This window comes from Rhipicephalus microplus, chromosome 6 (genome assembly GCF_043290135.1).
Source record: "Rhipicephalus microplus isolate Deutch F79 chromosome 6, USDA_Rmic, whole genome shotgun sequence".
In the NCBI taxonomy this organism is placed as follows: domain Eukaryota; kingdom Metazoa; phylum Arthropoda; class Arachnida; order Ixodida; family Ixodidae; genus Rhipicephalus; species Rhipicephalus microplus.
The window spans coordinates 175,431,063-175,449,741 of NC_134705.1; the positions used below are offsets into that span (position 1 = coordinate 175,431,063).

General features: G+C 49.6%; 2 protein-coding genes across 2 annotated transcripts in view; one reads left to right on the top strand and one right to left on the bottom strand.

Annotated features, from left to right (window-relative positions):
* Nucleotides 1–294: 294 nt before the first annotated feature.
* LOC119168295 (homeobox protein prophet of Pit-1) lies at nucleotides 295–18,655 on the bottom strand. The gene is made up of 3 exons (XM_037419699.2): nucleotides 18,436–18,655; nucleotides 2,012–2,259; nucleotides 295–790 (listed from the first exon to the last, which is right to left on the bottom strand). The coding sequence occupies exons 1-3, from the start codon at nucleotides 18,644–18,646 to the stop codon at nucleotides 446–448; spliced, it is 804 nt and encodes a 267-aa protein (XP_037275596.2). The 5' UTR covers nucleotides 18,647–18,655; the 3' UTR covers nucleotides 295–445.
* The window catches only part of LOC119167099 (U5 small nuclear ribonucleoprotein 40 kDa protein), a 75,528-nt gene continuing 61,093 nt past the window's right edge, over nucleotides 4,245–18,679 (top strand). Inside the window, exon 1 of the mRNA XM_075867067.1 lies at nucleotides 4,245–4,343. The gene's annotated coding sequence lies outside the window, so the exon portion shown is untranslated. The remainder of the gene's footprint in view (nucleotides 4,344–18,679) is intronic.

An 18,679-nucleotide genomic window follows, 5' to 3' on the forward strand; every position in this document is an offset into this window, starting at 1 on the left:
ATCCGGGTGGCCATTCTAACAACAGGGCTCACCAGAATGCCAGCAGTTGCCAGTGCGAGTACGAATCGGTCATCTCGAAGCACATGGTCTGAGAAGCACGTGGTATGAGTCCATGTGCTTCGACATGTTGACTAACTCGCCCTCTCGCTGCCAATCACCAGCTTCTTGGTTAGCTAAGCTGGTAGAGTTTAACCGCTAAAGAATTGAAAACAAAGCGAAAGAAATGCTCGATTTCACGCCAGCGATAATCGCAGCTGTCAGAAAACCAAGCGCCGTACAGCAGCAGCAGCAGCGACAACAGCTTAGGGTTTAAAGCGGCCTCGAATACGGAAGCGACACGCGGGGCACTGCGGTCGTTCCCTGGGTCGAGTCAGTGCGCGCGCGCCAGCGGCGGCGACCGGCCGTCGTTCTGGGCAGCGCGAGCGCAGGGCAGCGCCGGCGGTGCCTAGCTGTGGTAGACCGGATGCTGGGACACGGAGGCGGGCGGCGCCCTGAGGGCCGAGAAGCCGCGCTGGTACCAGTCCTCCTCGGGCGACGTGGCGGCGGCCGCCCCCGGTTGGTGACCGAAGGGCTGCGCCGTGGTGGCGCTGTACGCCGGGTACCGCGCCGCCGGGTGCGGATGCGCTGCTGCGGCGGCGTAGGCCGCGTACGAAGTCGTGCGGGGAGGGCCGTACACGCCGCGCATCATGCCGTTGCAGGCCGCGGGCGGCAGCGCCGCCGGCGCGGCCAGGGCCTTCTGCAGCTGCTTCTCCTGCTTGCGGTACTTGGCGCGCCGGTTCTGGAACCACACCTGCGCGGACGGAGATGGAGGCACGCGACTGAAGTCCAACGCAGACGAACACGTTATCCTGCCCCGCTTTACAGAGGCGTGCTACGAAACTTTTGTTTGCGTACTCGCAACAGCATCGGTCAGCTAGACAAGCTGTAGCTTGACACCGCGAAAAAAACTATTAACGCACGTTCTCATTCGCCGAATGGTCGAAGAGGTGGCCTATTCCTGTAATTCTTTTTATTCTGTCATCTATATTTACAATTTGTCTTTTTCTCTCTCACTCTCTCTTCTTATTTGTACTTTCAATCTTCAATCACCTTCCCCACGCAGAGTCAATGACTTACTGAGCAAGTCATCGAATTTTACATGCCGGCTAAATTCTCTGCATTTCATTAAGGAGTTCTTTCTCTCTCTCTCTCTCCTTTGTTCATGCATATGTGCTTTCTCTGTAGATGTTACTGCTGTGGTGCCACTAATTTACATATTTCCAGCGCAGGCAATTGTTGTTGATGTTACCTGTTATTAGTGTGCGACACTAAAGCAATATATATGTTAGTCAGAATGGAGTCGTTGCGGTATTGAGTGGGCTTTGAGCAGCACAGGCGTACGCAACGTTTTTCATTAGGAATTCGATGGTTCACGGGTGATAGCGCCTCCGCCATCCCGCTGGTAGAATAAAAAAAAACTGGCTTCGTAATAGATTCAAACAAGAAGTACCGATGTGCTTGTCGCTATAGTCTTTCTTTGGGCTCTATAGGTGTAAATGCGGAAAGTAAACACTTAGATTTGCAATGCGACATTAGGGACCGTCGGCTGTCATGATCACGTAAAGTAAAACGTTTATAGAAATTGGTAAAGCCTTCGTTGTCATTACTCGGCCACGACCGTCTGGATTGGCGTGCGCGGAAACGCCGAGGCGCGCCCCGATCCAGACGGTCGTGACTCTGCATTTAGGAATGAACGAACAGGTCCGATTGGGCAAATGTATAGGGCCGGGAAAAGGTAAACAGCATTTCAGCAACATTGATTGTTTGACGACTTCATCTGTACATGAACGTGGGTAACGTTAAGTGTGCAGCAAGAAAGATTATAGAATTTTCTTTCCGTAGCTGCAAACATGTGACCAGAGTGAAACTCTCTCCTGTGGCTAGAGCGAAACTACAGTCGTAAGCACCTTTTATGCGTGGTACGTATACAGTTGCGAAGGCGTGACTTTTAGCTATATATGGATGCACCAACCTGAATGCGCGCTTCGTTGAGCTTGGTGATGCGTGCCAGCTCCTCGCGGCAGTAGATGTCCGGGTAGTGGCTCTTGGCGAATGCCGCCTCGAGCTCCTGCAGCTGCTCCTGGGTGAAGGTGGTCCGGTGGCGCCGCCTCGCGGGCGTCGTGGGACTACACGCGGTGGAGAGCACACCGCCGCACGACGACAGGCCCAGGTCGGACACGCCGGGCTCCAGCTTGAGCTTCTTGAAGGCACCGCCATCTCCTGCGAGCGCGTCGCCAATGATGTCGTTCGTTTCCGGAAGCGCAGAAGGATCGCTCATGACGTCGTATACCATGCGCGAGCTGTTTCGCCAATCGAGATGCTAATTAGCGTATCACCCTAATTAGAGTTATATGCTAATTAGAGTTATATGCTAATTATAGTATATGCTAATTAGAGTATATGCTAATTAGAGTATATCTAAATGGCGTACAACTCCACCAAAGGTGAAACGCTCAAGCTGGCTCGGACACGGGACATTACTTTGCTTCGATTAACCCTCACCAACCTTTTGTTCAATGCAGGGTGGTCAAACCATATTTTTGGATCACTGCTGAGATGATAGGGTGTACCTAAAAATCTCCCATGCCCGATATAGGCTCAGCGTCTAGTGCTAACATTGCCCACGCGATTTATGGAGAAATATGCGGCAAAGAGGAGATAACGACAATAGCGAAGGCGAGAAACAAACTCCTCTCTCGCTTTGAAAATTTGGTCGAAGCGCGCGGAAAAGACGAGGGCAAAAGAAGCTGATCGAAGCGCTGTCCTGTCAGCCTCTTCTGTCCGCGTCTTTTCGGTGCACTTCAACCAAGTTTTCAAACAGGAACGTGATCCGCCTATAGCCCAACTTGTCAATCTCTCGCCTTTGCACTCAAAGAGACTTAGGGGCCCTTTTGCATAGTCACAAGTTTCCTCGGTGAAATATCAGACTGCCGTATCAGAAACGACCGATTACCGATAAGCCCTTGATTGAGACCGCATTAGTTATTGAAAAACTGCGTGTAGAAATTGGCACGTGACCACCGCAACTTCAGGCCTCCCATTTCTGTGCACTCCTCGGGGCCAGTTTTCCGCGTAGTTCAATGACGATGCCACCACTAAAATGTGTAACTCATGACAAGCTTCGTTTCAATAAGCATGCATGCGTCGTAATGGGTAAACAATCTGCACCATAAGAAACTGATCGTATACCCGTAGAGAGCGACGAGCAGAATAGGGCAGACAGTGATCCGGTTGATACGATCATTTCGGCGTGTGTGCACACACCATTCAGAACCACTTAGATTGAGCAGCCAGTCACTTACAAAGCCCCCGCACAGGCACGCGTCGCCATCGAAAAGGCACACCGCATTACACGTGCCTCTCGTCGAGGCACGCGAAAAAGGAGCCACGTGGCCCAAATACGAGATAAGACCGCCGCTTACATATATCCGGCCACCAAATAAAAGCTGGCGACGCTGTGTCAACACGTCGTCACCCGCGAGAAGGCCGTAGAAGTACGAGCAGGGACGCCCGCGACACCTACTCGACACGCGGCGCGCCACGCGCGTCAAACTAGCTTCGTCGTGGCGTCCGGCATCGGGTGACGCGAGGACTTTCAGCGCTGACTGACAGCCATAACCTGCTATTCTATAGAAAAAATAAGACCCCCCCCCCCATCCCCCACGCCTCCTCTCGTAGTGTTATAGGAACCGCGCGAGTAGGATGAGACATCATCGTCAATGTACTAACCCGACTACCCGCTGAATCTCGCACCCTCCGCGGGGAGGCACTTCTGTCGATCTCTCGTGCGCGCTCTTCTCACCAGGGGGCGCAAGCGACGGGGGAGCCGCATCACCCCTCTAGGAAAGAGGCCCGAACCCCGCATCATTCTGGCTACCGTCGTTTCCCTAATAGAGACACGCGATGCAAGCCCGTCTCTGACATCCCCTCCCCCTCCTCCGCCTTTCCGAACTCGTCTCTGCACTCTAACCAAAGCCGGCCTCATACAGTGCCCGCCCACTCATCGTGTTTCACCAGTCGCCGGTGTAAATGTGTAGCGCGCCCCGTACGCCCCGCGCAAGCGAGAACAATGAAAAAAGGGGCTCGTAATGCAATGAGTTCGAAGGCGTCATGTGGCGGCATACAGAGTGTGGTGTGCTCCGAAAGCTAGAAGCGCGAGCTTGACGCCTTTTTTTTTTCTTTTCTTTTTTCTTTTCAAAGCGATGCCCAGAATCGCGGCGGGAGCAGCATACGCGTGGCAGAAAGGCACGGAACAGATGCACCTTGCTTTTTCCGGCCTCCGGGAATCTAGACAGACGTGAAAGGTGCGTACTGTTTTATTATTATTACTATTTTGACGTTCCAGGTCTCTCTTTGGACCTCCCGGCTAGACTGCAAACCTGCCGCTTTGTCCGAGACAATACGTAGAATTTGGCACCCACAGCTTAGCATGCGCTAACAGACGGTATCTGTCCAGCGAAAACACCTCTTTTGACTGAGGCGGCGTCTACCAGGTTTCTCGTTCATCGTCATCTATACAGATAGCCAGCTTGAACGAAAGCCTTATACGGCTGAAAGCACCTGCAAAAACTATAGAAACTACATTTTTAACCATAGCTCTTGCCACTCTGTTATACACGGAATAACTTTACGGTAGGTGGGAAAATTTCTAGACACACAGTTTCGATCAAACGTGGCAGAAATGGATGTGCACACATGACTGAGACTTGGACGCGTTGGCTTCCCAACTGTTTCACCGCGCTGCTTGGAAGCCTTGAAAAGTAACGCTCTCTGCAAAACCGTCCAACCACAAATTAGAAGCTGACAATAGTACGATAGGACACAAAAACGGCATGGTCCCTTTATCCGGGAAACAGAATGAATGGTAATTAATGATGTGACTTCTTTCTTTTTGACTCATGACATACGATGCGATGTCGTTTGACAGCATCGTTCAATCGCACTTTTTTTTTCATGATTTCAGTTCTTTCCGTAAAGCCTGCGAAGCTATCTTGATACATAAATATTGCTACGCACACTTGGTTATTTATTTTGATGTGGTTGGATTGCACCGACAAAAAGTTGCAGCCACAATGGGCACCCTGCCCCGCTGCGGTGGTCTAGTGGCTAAGGTACTCGGCTGCTGACCCGCAGGTCGCGGGATCGAATCTCGGCTGCGGCGGCTGCATTTCCGATGGACGCGGAAATGTTTTAGGCCCTTGTGCTCAGATTTGGGTGCACGTTAAAGAACCCCAGGTGGTCGAAATTTCCGGAGTCCTCCACTACGGCGTCTCTCATAATCAAATGGTGGTTTTGGCACGTTAAACCCCACATATCTATCAATTACAATGGGCACCCTCATGCTTGGGAAACTTATCGATCGTTTTAGTCTATTCTGATAAGATTGCGCACACGACACGTGTGGTCGAGTTTACTTTGAAGCTAACTCAAAGCCCCAGCGATGACGCAGACGTTTTCCACCGTTTATGCGTAAAATGGCAGATCTAGATCAGGTTCATGTGCTCCGTATCGAGCAATCACATTTCTATGGCAGATTGGGAGTTGCAGGGATTACGAATTGCTCGGTGGAGCGAGAATTCTCGCTTCTCCGAAATCGGCGGATTTGACCGAACGTCCTCGCGTTGTTTTTCGACACGGCCGAATGTTTACAGTCATGGACTGCTATAGGTACAAGAAGAAAGACACATCGCACCATGCGTTCGAGTTGTTGCTCTCATAGAGTAGCAGTTCGGACTCAGGTACGACAAGTTCCGAGTACTGTTAGAATTATTCGAACTCCGACAGCAAGTGTGAGGGTCCTGTGCACCAATGACCATTTGACATGACGTCACGTGATATTCCGCGTGCCTGCCGAGAGGCATAAAGTGATTGGGTTCGTCGGGGAAGTCATTCCGACGATGAGGTGCGGCGCGACTATGGTGGTGATAGCGCGGAACTTCTTGTTCTTTTTTCGACGTGATGTTTTTCGCTTAACGGAATGCGCGATAAAAATTTGAAGTATAAAAGAAAGACACCTGAACACACTTTTGTTTGTCGCCGCGTGTAGCTCACAACTAATTGCGGAATTCACTGGTTCGCCGACGTGCCCGTCAAGCAGCTTCACACATAGGAGATGCAAAGTCTGCGGAAACAAAACGCGTGGAATGCTTTGATCACGTGGAGTCCTTGTTAGATTCCCGTGTATACCATCTGCTTCCGTCCAAACGCGCGTTTTTCCAATGGCAGATTTGGCGAAAGCCATCTTGCTCGGAGTTACGTGATCCAGGCCAAGCGCTTGCGATATGCCACGGGAATTCCCCAAAAGACGACGCGTTTCGCCGACGATCTGATTACCGACGGTCGACGACTTTCATCGCCTCTCTCGGCGTAGAGCGTGAATTACTTGTACTTGGAGTTTCCGACTCCGGGGCACAAGTTTGCCTCGGGCAGAATTTCGTATTTATCGTTCTTACTGCAGCCTTATTCACCGTCACAACCACGTGACAATTCATAGGTCTCACAAATATTTACGAAGATATTCGAAAGGCTGCTGGTGCGAGAAGTTGTTTGTAACTACGAATACAAGTGTCGAATTATCAAAGTTTGTTGTTCCGTGGAAGCTCTTTTAACAACGGAGCTGCTTGTACTCGGTTTTATCACATTCGCGGAAGCTATCATCGTCGTGAACGGTACGCATTCACTTCGTTTTCCTCTTCATCTTTTGTGTGCCGGGTGCGCTATCCCGCTGCGCCGATTTGTCCGGCGTGAAATGCAATAATTCAGGTAGATAACAGAACGAGTACGAAGAGAAAGGAAGGAATAGATAGAGAAAAAACGAATGATAGAAGGTAGAAGAAAAAAAACACCAGACCTGCGTGGAAGGCGCAGTCACAGCTAGAAGAGCGGCCTTTCAGAGTCTTTTCTAAGCAATCATTGGGACACTGCTGCAAACACACTTGCTTGACACCCACCAAGTGATTAATAATAAATTTATTTGGGCAGTATGCCGGCATTCACTACGCTATTTTTCGTAATTCTTCCGAGAATCGCGGTTTCCGCTAAACACTTGCAAGGAATCTTGTGCCGATTGTTAATGCAGTGGCTGGCGACGATGAGGAATCGTGGCTGAAGTGGGTATGCACCACAGTTAACGGGGGAACAAGAACAAGCTGTTGTCATGGGTTCGAGCATTGGACGGCCCACTCGTTGCGCTACTCGCATTGTGTGACGACTGGTTGTTTTTTTTTTTGCTGTTTTAAAACGCTTTATAAGTCGTATTAACGCGATTGTTTTCCCGACACCAAGCCTGCCTAAGGCAAGTTTGCCAACAAGCCCCAACCACTGGTGTAGCTCAGTGGTATAATACTGGGCCAGCACCCAGCGGATTCGGGTTCGAGCCCCACTGTGTCATTGGTGCTAGATCAAGCCTGCCTAAAGCAAGTTTGACAACAAGTCACAAGCACCGGCGTTACTCAATGGTAGAATACTGGGCAGGCACCCAGCGGACCCGGGTTCAAGCCCCTCTGTGTCACTGTGGTTACGGACACCAGCGGCGGCGGACAACTGCGTGTGACCCTTGTTGTGATCAGGACTGTTCCGCTGTAGCTTCGGACTTGGCACAGCGAGTCTGAAGTGGCTTCCATAATCACGTTGGAAGCATCGTGAGGTACCGGAAGTTGCTCTTAAGAACAATCCTACCGTAGGATGTTCTCGACAACGCCGGCCCAGAAGCGAGGAACGCGCTCTCTTGACCCGCACGCAGCGACAACAGCGGCGCGGCGCGCTTCGCATCTTCGTGACGTCACTCTCCGAGATTCGTCCGCGTCGTGCCCTCTGTCCACGGCAGCGCGGTTCTCGGACCCGCCTCGACAGAAGGCGCTCCCCAGTTTCGTCTCAGCGGGAACACCGGACGTCCCGCTGCGCCTCGCACGACTCGAAAAGAAAGAGTGGGAGAGAAATGGGCGAGGAGAATCACGTGACTAACTTGAGTAGCGCGTTATCGGGCCTACGACTCGGCTCGCTTTACGCAGCGGTGAACTTGCATACGCTGCTGCTCCATGGGCCATACTTAATCGTTTCCCCATCGTTCCCTCTCTCGTCATTCCTCTCGACTGGAAACAAGTTCTGCGCATGCTCTCTGGCCCGTAATGTGGTAAGTTCGCGCCGCCGTGGCATTCTGGATTCCACGTGGCGCCACCTGCCGGCTGGAATAACGCGCCACTCGAAGCGTGAGCGATGGGCCTTTGATTAGGCGGCGCCGGTGCGGGGAAACGTTACTAGAAGGGAATCTATTCTAGTAACGTTGGGTGCGGGGAAGAGTCAGTGGTACAAGTGAACCGGCAGGGGAGTTTGAGGGACCAAGGTCGTGTAGAAGCATTTCGTTTGTTTGGTTCTTGCCGAAATTTATAAAATAGAAACTTGTTGGGCCACTAAAGTGTTTGACTGAATACAACAACTCTGTTCCCAATGCAGATAGCCCGCATTTATTGGTATTAGGCAACATTAGCCATCACAGTACAAGATAATTCAAAGTTACTTAGCGTTAGTTTTTGAAGAGCTATGCCAGTACTTTGTCAGTTGAACTTGATCATAAATTAGAATAAGCAGATATTAACATGCCCCGCTGAAAAAGCGAGCAGAAAAACACCGAAAAGAGGTCTCCTTTAAATAACAAAAGAAAGATACGATAAGACAAAGACAAGTTTTAGCCACTATCGACGGCCGTGACAACAGCAGTAGCCCCTACTGCCGTTCTTAAGTGATGTTATCGAAGCAGTGCACTTTAGAGAATGAAGAGAGACACGCGAGCGCCTATGAGAGCGGCACGCTTGCCGAGTTGAGCGAGACCCTCGCTCTATAACGTTTAGCGCTGTGTCCTGCGTGTTTGTAGGTTTCGTTCGACCTATATTTTCTTCTCACTGATCAGGTGCCTGTCGAGTCTGCAAGTAACTGCGGCTGCGAAGAAAATAATCTTGCTGCATTTACGATGCTTGCGAGAATGCATAAACGTTCGTTAGGAGGTCCTATAAAGTGATGAAGTTCACTTGTAAAGGATGCTTCGCCTTTAGGTACTTAATTATGTGGCGAAGCCAGAGTTTCAGTTGACGCCATTCGGGGGAAGTGATTTTAAAAGAAAAGTGGGACCCGTAACTGTCTCTCAGGGGGAGGAAACCTCAATAGTAGCTCACGAGGGATGGGGGTAGAGAAGGGATTAAAAGCATGGGATTAAAAGGCAAAGAGATAGAGAGAGAGGAAGGAGAGAGCAAGGCGCAGGGACTGGTAACGACGGAAGTAAGGAGAAGATAGTCCACGAGTGTTGAAGATTGGGCGAGTTGGTTCGTCGTACTTGAACTGGTATAGCGCATTACGGGGAAGAAGAAACGGCCGAGCAGACCGACACAAGAGGACAGAGCGCTAACTTCCAACTGTTGGAAGTTAGCGCTCTGTCCTGGAAGTTAGCGCTCTGTCCTCTTGTGTCGGTCTGCTCGGCCGTTTCTTCTTCCCCGTAATGCGCTATACCAGTCCAAGGAGAAGACAGGAAAGATGGACACGGTTGCAGGAGTCCGAGGACGGGGCACCACTGGCAAGAGCTCTTGTCGGCGTTAGGAGGTGGCGTAAGGAATGTCCAGTAGGTCAGAGCTACGCCGTCGTCGGAGATCAGCGTCAAGAGATGACGTAGGGCCAGCCCAGTCGGCCAGAGCTACGCTAACGTTGGAGATCGCGAGGGCACAACCGGTCGGCACGAAATCCAGGGCCATTCAAGTTGAGTATTCGCGCGCGTTCGACCAGTGACATGAACAGTCGCGTGGTTGCGACGAAACAGAGAGTAATAATGTATAATTACAATGGTACTGATACTACCATAAATCATATAAACCACATCAACACGTGCCAGAAACTAAAAAAAAAAGATTTACCAAGAGGAGCTATTTTACAACGTGAAGTGCTTAATGAGGTGAAGAAGACTGCTTGTAGTACACATGAACTACTTATTTGCATGGTTAAAAAATCAAACAGCCAATATTTGTAAGAATTAGCTAGTAGTTGGCGATGTTCGAATGTACTCGTACTATCTGGGCACATACGGTAGTCCTCGCACGAAAAATTAATTATGTTTTCGGTACTGTTTCTTGATTTCGGTTGAATTTTGGTGCCGTTGTCAGATTAGAACTGCTTGTGTTTAGAATTAATTGTGAACGTTTCAGAGCACCGTACGCGATCTACTATAGAAGGGCCGGGAGCTGTCCCGGTACACGATTGCGCTACAGGCAGTAACAAGACCGTGGTCAGAAGAAATGTGTAGCTGTTCCAAATATGATGTGTGTTTACAAAAAAATTACTGCATTTCAAGCTGCTTGAAGATAATTATGGGGCGAAGCTTTCGGAGGTGATTATTGTGATTAAAGTTGAGATAGTACTGAGACTGATTGTGCTTGTGATACTTAAATATTTTTTTTTATTCAAAGAGATAGTCCTGAGACCGATTATGATATAGCGGTGATTCTTCTTTATAGCTGATATGAGGTTCCGAGTTCCGGGTTACGTTTTGACTTCATAATCACAGCTTCATTAGCTATCGTCTCTGGTGTAGAATTTCCTTGTCGGTATTGCCACCTTGCATCCGCTTCAAGTTGTCTCAACTGCGCGTCAGCTTGGCGTTTTTCCCGCTTAGCCTTTGTTCTTTAGCCCTAGTCTGTGGTGTAGAACTTTGTTGTCGCCGTCGCCGCTTTGCATCCGCTTCCTTCTCTTTTGTCTCCACGGTAGCTTCCCGTCGACGGCGACGCTGATACTCAGCACGCCGCGCTTTCCTGCGTTCGTCTTCGTCCATATGAGAGAAGAGAATGTGTGGTATGGAACGCTTTATATATATATATATATATATATATATATATATATATATATATATATATATATATATATATATATATATATATAAAGCGTTGACAGCAGCACCATCACATCTACAATTAACCACAGCGCCCTCTGTTGCTTATAAGTTGAAGGTTACATGCAAAACGGTTACCACCAACGCGCCCTCTGTTGCTTATTTATTTACTTATTTATTTTTACATACTGCAGCCCGAATTGGGCTATCGCAGGAGTGTGTTTGCTATACATCAGCAAACACAAGAATACATCTCTTAACTAACAGGAATAGAACTCTTAATAAACAAATTCCGAATCAATACTAAATTACAACTCTTAATAAACAAACTGCAAATCAATACATTCATGCAAGAAATCTTCTAAAGGCAATGATCTAGTTGACCCAGGCAATACATTCCATTTTTCTATAGTGTGCGGGAAAAAGCTGAATTTAAGTAGGTTAGTACGTGGACGGAATGGTGTCAGGTTGAGTTTGTGGCTATTCCTTGCGGGTTTCAGTTCATCAGGAGACAGATATTGGTTAGTTATAGCGTAGCGCGGGGTATTAACAAGAATATGCATCAACTTTAGGCATACGAGTTCGCGTCGCTCGGACAGGGTTCGCAGACTCAGCGTAGCAAGTTGAGAGGAGGGTAAGAAATTCCAGTCGTAACGGCGGAAAATGAAACGGATGGCTTTCTTCTGAACGGATTCTAGTGTGCTGATGTCCGATTTTTTATGAGGGTTCCAAACGGGGCAGGCATATTCAAGGATGGAACGGATGAGCGATTTATACGTTAGCTACTTTGTTTCGGATGGAGCATCTTTTAATGTACGATTTAGGCACATTAAAAGATAAGTTGAAGGTTACATGGAAAATGGTTCAGAAATGTCAGACAGATGAAGACGTGTTACGGACAGACGGGAGACGGCGGACATCGCGAAGTCTCAAGGAGCTTCGCCCCTAAAAGTGTTTAACAATATCGAGTACTTCGAACTCAACGAGAGCATGCGTGGTTAGAAAAAATTGCCCGCAGCTTCCCTCGGGGGAACACTGAGGAGGATGCGGAGCATATAATTGGTTAAAGGGGTGTTAAAGTGCGACTTACTTGGGTCGATGGCTAAATTGGTTAACGTGGTTGTGAAATGGGGTGTTAAATTGTGACTTACTTGGGTCGCTGGCTAAATTGGTTAACGTGGTTGTAGGAGGGGTGTTAAATGAGTGAACACGTACGACACGTATGCGAAAGGGCGGTGTTTATTTATTGCGACGAACTTTGAGCGGTTCCGCCAACACTTTGGCCGGCGCTGGTCGAAGGGACGTCGATCATTGCGACCTCGGACGTCGACGCGCCGTACAAACCAACCGACGAGCGGCAACTGAGCGAGCGAGCACCGACCTTGAGTATATATACAGCGCGACGGCGCATGCACTGTCAGCTGTCGAATGTTCGAGAAGGGGGAGAAGCGCAACGGCGCATGCGCGCGCGTCAGCTGCCGATGTTCTCGAAGCGCGACGGCGCATGCGCGCGCGTCAGCTGCCGATGTTCTCGAAGCGTGACGGCGCATGCGCGCTACATTATACAGCTAGGGAATGTTCGTGAAGAGGAGAAGCGCACGCGGTGTGTAGAGGAGGAAGGGTGCACAGATGGTGGAGGAGTGAAGCGCGCGCGGTGTGTAGAGGAGGAAGGGATGCACAGATGGTGGAAGAAGGAGGAGGAAGCTTGCGGACGGCGCCGCACTACAAGCCTCGAGTATTAGATGCTCCGCATCTAAAAAAGTAATTAAACACCTAGAGTTCTTGGTACTCGTGGGTGTTTAGAAAAAAGCGGCTAACTATTTTGAGTACTTAGTACAGAGCACACAGCCGTCCAGTGGGCCTCGCACCTGATGAGGCAGAAAGCGGGGGGGGGGGGGGGGGGGGGGGGGTAAGGACACAGTGGGTAACAATTTAGAGTACAGGGTACCCTACTGTGGGAGAGCTTAAAGCCGTCCCTTGGGCCTCAGAAGATTGAAGGCAGAAAGCACACCTACAATGGAGGAAGTGTTAGCCGAAAGCAGAAGTGTAGAAACAATGCTACACTTGCACTAGGTATTTCTTCAGATTTTGTCAGCTTATGCAGATAGCGTTAATACCCACAGAAGTATGAATCAGTACCCACAAAACGCTTTAGGTATTCTTGATGTCCTTTAAGCTAAAGTCATCAAACGGAAGGCTTGAAGCACGTAATTCCTAAATACGGTGATGGAGAAGTTGAAAGGTACAACAGAAGTCACTCCAAAGGATCCCAGCCCGTGACTTACACGGGGGCCGCTCGTGTCAGCTCCACTGGTCAACCATTATTGATTGATATGTGGGGTTTAACGTCCCAAAACCACCATATGATTATGAGAGACGCCGTAGTGGAGGGCTCCGGAAATTTCGACCACCTGGGGTTCTTTAACGTGCACCCAAATCTGAGCACATGGGCCTACAACATTTCCGATGGAGGCGGAAATGCAGCCGCCGCAGCCGGGATTTGGTCAGCAGCCGCCGCAGCCGGGCTGCTGACCCACGACCTGCGGGTCAGCAGCCGAGCACCTTAGCCACTGTCGTGGCGGGGCTCCTCTGGTCAACCATCCAATGGGTTGTTTGGGCGGTGTTTCAGGGGTGAAGCGTGTTAGGGTCTCGGCTTGTCGGCGTCTGATGTCGTCACGGTCCATCATATAATCGGCTACGCACCACCAAAAATTGAATAAGTACCCCTACTCTTTCTCTTTATGTGATTCTTAAAAGATAAAAGTGAGCCCCGTAACTGGTTGCATCACAGCGTGACACCTCAACAATTGCTCACGAGGAAAGAAGATAAGGAGTGATTTAAAAAAATGGATTAAAGGTACAGAGATAGAGAAAGGAGGAAGGAGAGGGCGTGGCGCAGGGACAGCGACATATGTAAGTAAAGAGAAGATAGGAAAGATGGACGCGGTCGCAGGAGTCCGAGGACGGGGCACCACTCGGCAAAAGCTCTTGTCGGCGTCAGGAGATGGCGTAGGGCGAGCCAGTCGACCAGAGATGCGCTGTCCTCGGAGATCGCGGGGGCACTACCGGTCGGCACAAAATCCAGTGAGCAACCTACTCTCCACCGGTCCTTATACGCATATTAGGAGTTAAAGGATCGTTGTTACTGCCTAAAACACCATGTTTAGCTGAGCAGCAGTGTGAGAATCCCTGACAAAATTTACCAAGGTGCTCAAGTTTTTTTTATCTAAAACCGAAGGAAAGAAGTGTACATTTAAGCGCTCGTTTTTTAAATGCGAAGCATTTCTTAGCGAACTTCGGCCACTTTGAGCGTATCTATCTATCTATCTATCTATCTATCTATCTATCTATCTATCTATCTATCTATCTATCTATCTATCTATCTATCTATCTATCTATCTATCTATCTATCTATCTATCTATCTATCTATCTACTTATCTGTCTATCTAACCACCAACGACGTTTAGCTCTCCTGGCCGTTTCGATAGTGGTATCGATACCAAACTTGGTATGACATAACATGACTGTATGAAGAACATATTTTACTAGTCATAACATGAAAATTATGATATGTATGTCATGAATGTGGTCCTGCAGCTCTTGCGCTGGTTTCGTTCACATCGCATGTTGCAAAACTGGTATGGTATTATACGATTGCATGGCGAACACAATCGACAGACCCTAACATGAAAATAATGACATGCGTGTCATGTAACATCATGACTACATTCCATGCTCATGATGCGCTCGCGGCCGTTTCGCTAGCGTCACATATACCGAATTCGGTATCACGGTACTTTAATGGGTGATGAAGGTATGATACTGGTGCAAACATGATAATCATGAGATGCGTGTCATGTAACAACGTGACTACATGCCACGCTCATGATGCGCTGGCGGCCGTTTCGCTAGCTTCACGTGTACCAATTTCAGTATTACGGGACGTGAACGGACGACATAGGTAAATGGCACATCCAAACATAATAATTACGACATGCGTGTCATGTAACAACATGACTACATGCCACACTGATGATGCGCTCGTGGCCGTTTCGCTAGCTTCACATATGCCAAACTTGGTATTACGTGACGCCAATGGATGACGAAGGTAAATGCGACTGGTGCAAACATGCTAATCATGAGATGCGTGTCATGTGAGAATATGACTACGTGCCACAGTCGAGGCGCCAATGCATTTTGACGTGACGCGGTGCCTGTGCTCGCCGGCGTTCTTTTCGTCGCGTCACGCAGGCGTTGCCACGCCAGGCGCCGGTCCTGCCATTTACTCGCAGGCGCGCGCTGCGTTGCTTTGACGCGTGGGTGTTTCAGCGCGTCCGGCGTCCCTCCGTCACGAAAAGAGGGAGACGCAGTGTTGTCTGGGTAACGCATCGGCGCGAAATGCAGCATGTCGCATTTCTCGCCGGTTGCCGTCGAGCCGCGCCGACGGACGCAGGTCACGCCTCGCGTCAGACTATAGAGTGCTCGCGTTTTATTAACGTAGCATCGCTGTGCCCAGCGTGCACGCGCGTCAACGCTAAATTGGAGTATATTGGGCCCTTCATGATGCGCTCGCGGCCGTTTTGCTAGCTCCACACATACCAAGTTTGGTGTTACGTGACGTCAATTGGATGACGAAATATATGACTGGTGCAAACATGATAATCCTGACACGCGTGTCGTGTAGGAACATGACAACCTACCACGCTCATAGCGTGCTCGAGGCCATTTCGCTAACTCCTGTGGGGGTGCTGACACCCTCCCGAAAAGTTGTTTGTGCTGTGTGGCACACATGTCTGGCCCAAAAGCCGCATTTCAAATTACAACCGCCGGGCGATAAATTGCGTTGTGTTCGCGTTGAGTACCACTATCATCATCATCATGGTTGGTAAAGTGGTAGCGCTGGTGGTGACCCCTGGCGGAAGGCAAGCCTTGGTGGCGGGCGAGATATGAGCGAGTCTCTTCTGCGCGTGGCCAGGTGTTCTGTGGCATGGCGGTAGCCGCGAACGGTTGTCTCTATCGGGGGCCCTCGTGGTAAGTCAAGCGTTGGCGATTCCGCCTTGGGTGTGTTATTGTGTTTGTCCTGTTATTGTCAACTGACAAGCGCGGTCAGTTGACAACTGATCAACTGACAAGCGCGGTGAAGCGCGTCGGCATTTATACACGTGCCGTCGAATAGACAAGCGGTGAAGCGCGTCGGCATTTATACACGTGCCATCGAATAGACAAGCGGTGAAGCGCGTTGGCATTTATACACGTGCCGTCGAATATTCTAGCGTTATTGGTAGCTGCCACGTATGTAGGTTCCAGAATAATCTGTAATGTTGGCGAAGTGGGCGTTATCTTAACGAAATGATCTACTATACAGTCCCGAAGCTTCTCGAACATTGCTGGCGCGGTTTGTGGTATATACGTACATTTGGGGGTCTGTCTGAGTAATTGTTTTGAAGAAGCATAGTAACCTCGACGGTAAATCAGTAAATTACTGTGCAACAAAGAAGTCCAACTTTCACTGTACGTTATCACGACTAAGTTTGATTTCGTGGGCCATTCACCAAAGTTGTCACGATGACTTCGTGCAGCTGCCGGAATGGTTGTAGCGACTGGAACACGTGAACACACGTGAGCGTTGTCTAATGGAAACTTGCGGACTGGTTTTTCATAGCGAAAATTGATGAATATATAGGTCGACAACTGTAATGAAAAAAATACACACAAAACGCTTTTAACTTGTAGTTGTAATGAACATAATTAATTCGTAAATACATTTTCGTCGCTGGAGCTTCTATCCATGACGTAAGTAGTTTACAGCTATGTTTCTTTTTACACGACGCTCACGTTTTGTTACCCTAGAATGCACAAAGTCGCGCGAACGAGACACGAACAGAAGAGAGAGACGCGATTAGACACCCTGCACGCAACCCTCTACCAGCATGTACACATGCGGGTATTCAAACTGGTATTCATACGCTTATTGTCTGACCTTTTCTTGCCTTGATTAAATTCTAAATATTGTCGCAGGTCGCGGGATCGAATCCCGGCTGCGGCGGCTGCATTTCCGATTGAGGCGGAAATGTTGTATAGGCCCGTGTGCTCAGATTTGGGCGCACGTTAAAGAACCCCAGGTGGTCGAAATTTCCGGAGCCCTCCACTACGGCGTCTCTCATAATCATATATGGTGGTTTTGGGACGTTAAACCCCACATATCAATAAATCAATCGCTCTAACTATTGTCCGGCACAGCAGCGCACTGCTTATGATTCTTAATTGGCTACGTACCAGAAGGTCGCGGGTTCGATTCAATCTACGGTGGTTGCATTTCGAAGGAGGCAAAACCACAGAGGCCCGTGTATACTCTGCGTTATCAGCGCACGTCAAAGAACACCAGGTGGTCGAAATTTGCGGAGCCTTCCACTACGGTGCCTAGCTCTCATAATCGTATCGTGGTTCTGGGACGCATGAGCCCAAATATTATTATAATTCAATTCAGATCATTCTCTATTGCGCGCATGAAGTGTACAACATGATTTACGCTTACACTTTCTGACGCGTGATTGAGATTTTTCGACACCAGTCCCTACCGTTGAGGAGCGAAAAGCTACAATGGCAACTTGAAACAAGTGACGATCTCTCTGTTACATTCAAGCTAATCCACTCGGTGTTCTTTTTTTTATGTAGATGTCATTATCGACAAGACCCTAATCTAAACACCCTACTTTCTCACTGTCCGTTTTACGGCTTTCTGTCGTCGCCTAAATGGTTGCCTGTGATGCGTGATGGAAGCGTGACTATACTATAGCTGCCGTCAATGAGACATCGCAAGTTATTTATGTTGAGAGTAAAGTATTGGGAATCAAGTTGTATTACCGGGAGGGACTCGGTACACATTGATACAAGCTGATTGCCGTTGATTTCGTATCATCAGGGCAGTTTGTTTTACATATCGACGTGTATTCACGCGTTTCTATAGATGCACTAGAAAAACTGCAGAGGAGAGCACTTTAGATTACACCAAAGGCCTCGCGCCTTCTGGCAACCGTGAACAGAGTTTAGGTCAAGAGTATCTCTCACATCTTTTTCGTTCTTTCGAAATCGGGCGTAGATCGGGATTGGGGGAGTGCGATGTACCACTCGCCGCTTAAGGACTGGCACCAGATACTTCGGATGAACCTTATTCGATCCAACTCCGAATAGTTTCGTTAGGCCACTCGTGTACGGTGATGAGTGGCGATGGCGGTGATTGAATATATCGAACGCTGGTCCGTCGTTTCCGTGCAAGCCCCGTGCTCTCATTTTACCGTCACTTCTTTTCGAGTTTTTTTTTTAACACCCGCAAAATAATTTCTGATTTCGCCGGTTTTCTCGTCGTCGCTCGTCTCCGCCACTATTCAGTGTCCAAGAAGGCGGCGCGCACTGCGAGTAACCCCGCCTCCGCGGGGCCGAGCTCGTTAAGGCATTGATGGGGGGTCCCTAATGACATTAGGCCTCTACGGCCATCGATCGCCACGGCGCGCGCGCCCGTAGCAGCACTCACCCTGTCCTTGGAGCTGTCCGTCTCGGTGCCTGGGCTCCTGCAGCGCGTACAATGGCGACGCCAGTTCGACCTTTCGCTTGTCGCCGCCGCCGCCGCAGTCCTGCTGGCCGCCGGCGTGCGAGACCACTCCGCCGCCGAGGCGTTCATCGCCGACCGCCGGCGCCTGGAGCCGCGGATCTTCGGCGGCCACGGCGGCGGCAGCCGCCGCCATGGCGCTGCTCCACAGCTGGAACCGGCCGTCCAG

Excerpts from the sequence above, each read along its gene's own strand:
- LOC119168295 (XM_037419699.2), bottom strand. The coding sequence starts at position 18,646 with ATGGCGGCGGCTGCCGCCGCCGTGGCCGCCGAAGATCCGCGGCTCCAG. Across the intron at positions 2,260-18,435 it reads CGGACAGCTCCAAGGACAGG|GAGATGGCGGTGCCTTCAAG; the intron begins GTGAGTGCTGCT and ends ACGCGCTCGCAG. Across the intron at positions 791-2,011 it reads TCAACGAAGCGCGCATTCAG|GTGTGGTTCCAGAACCGGCG; the intron begins GTTGGTGCATCC and ends CCGTCCGCGCAG.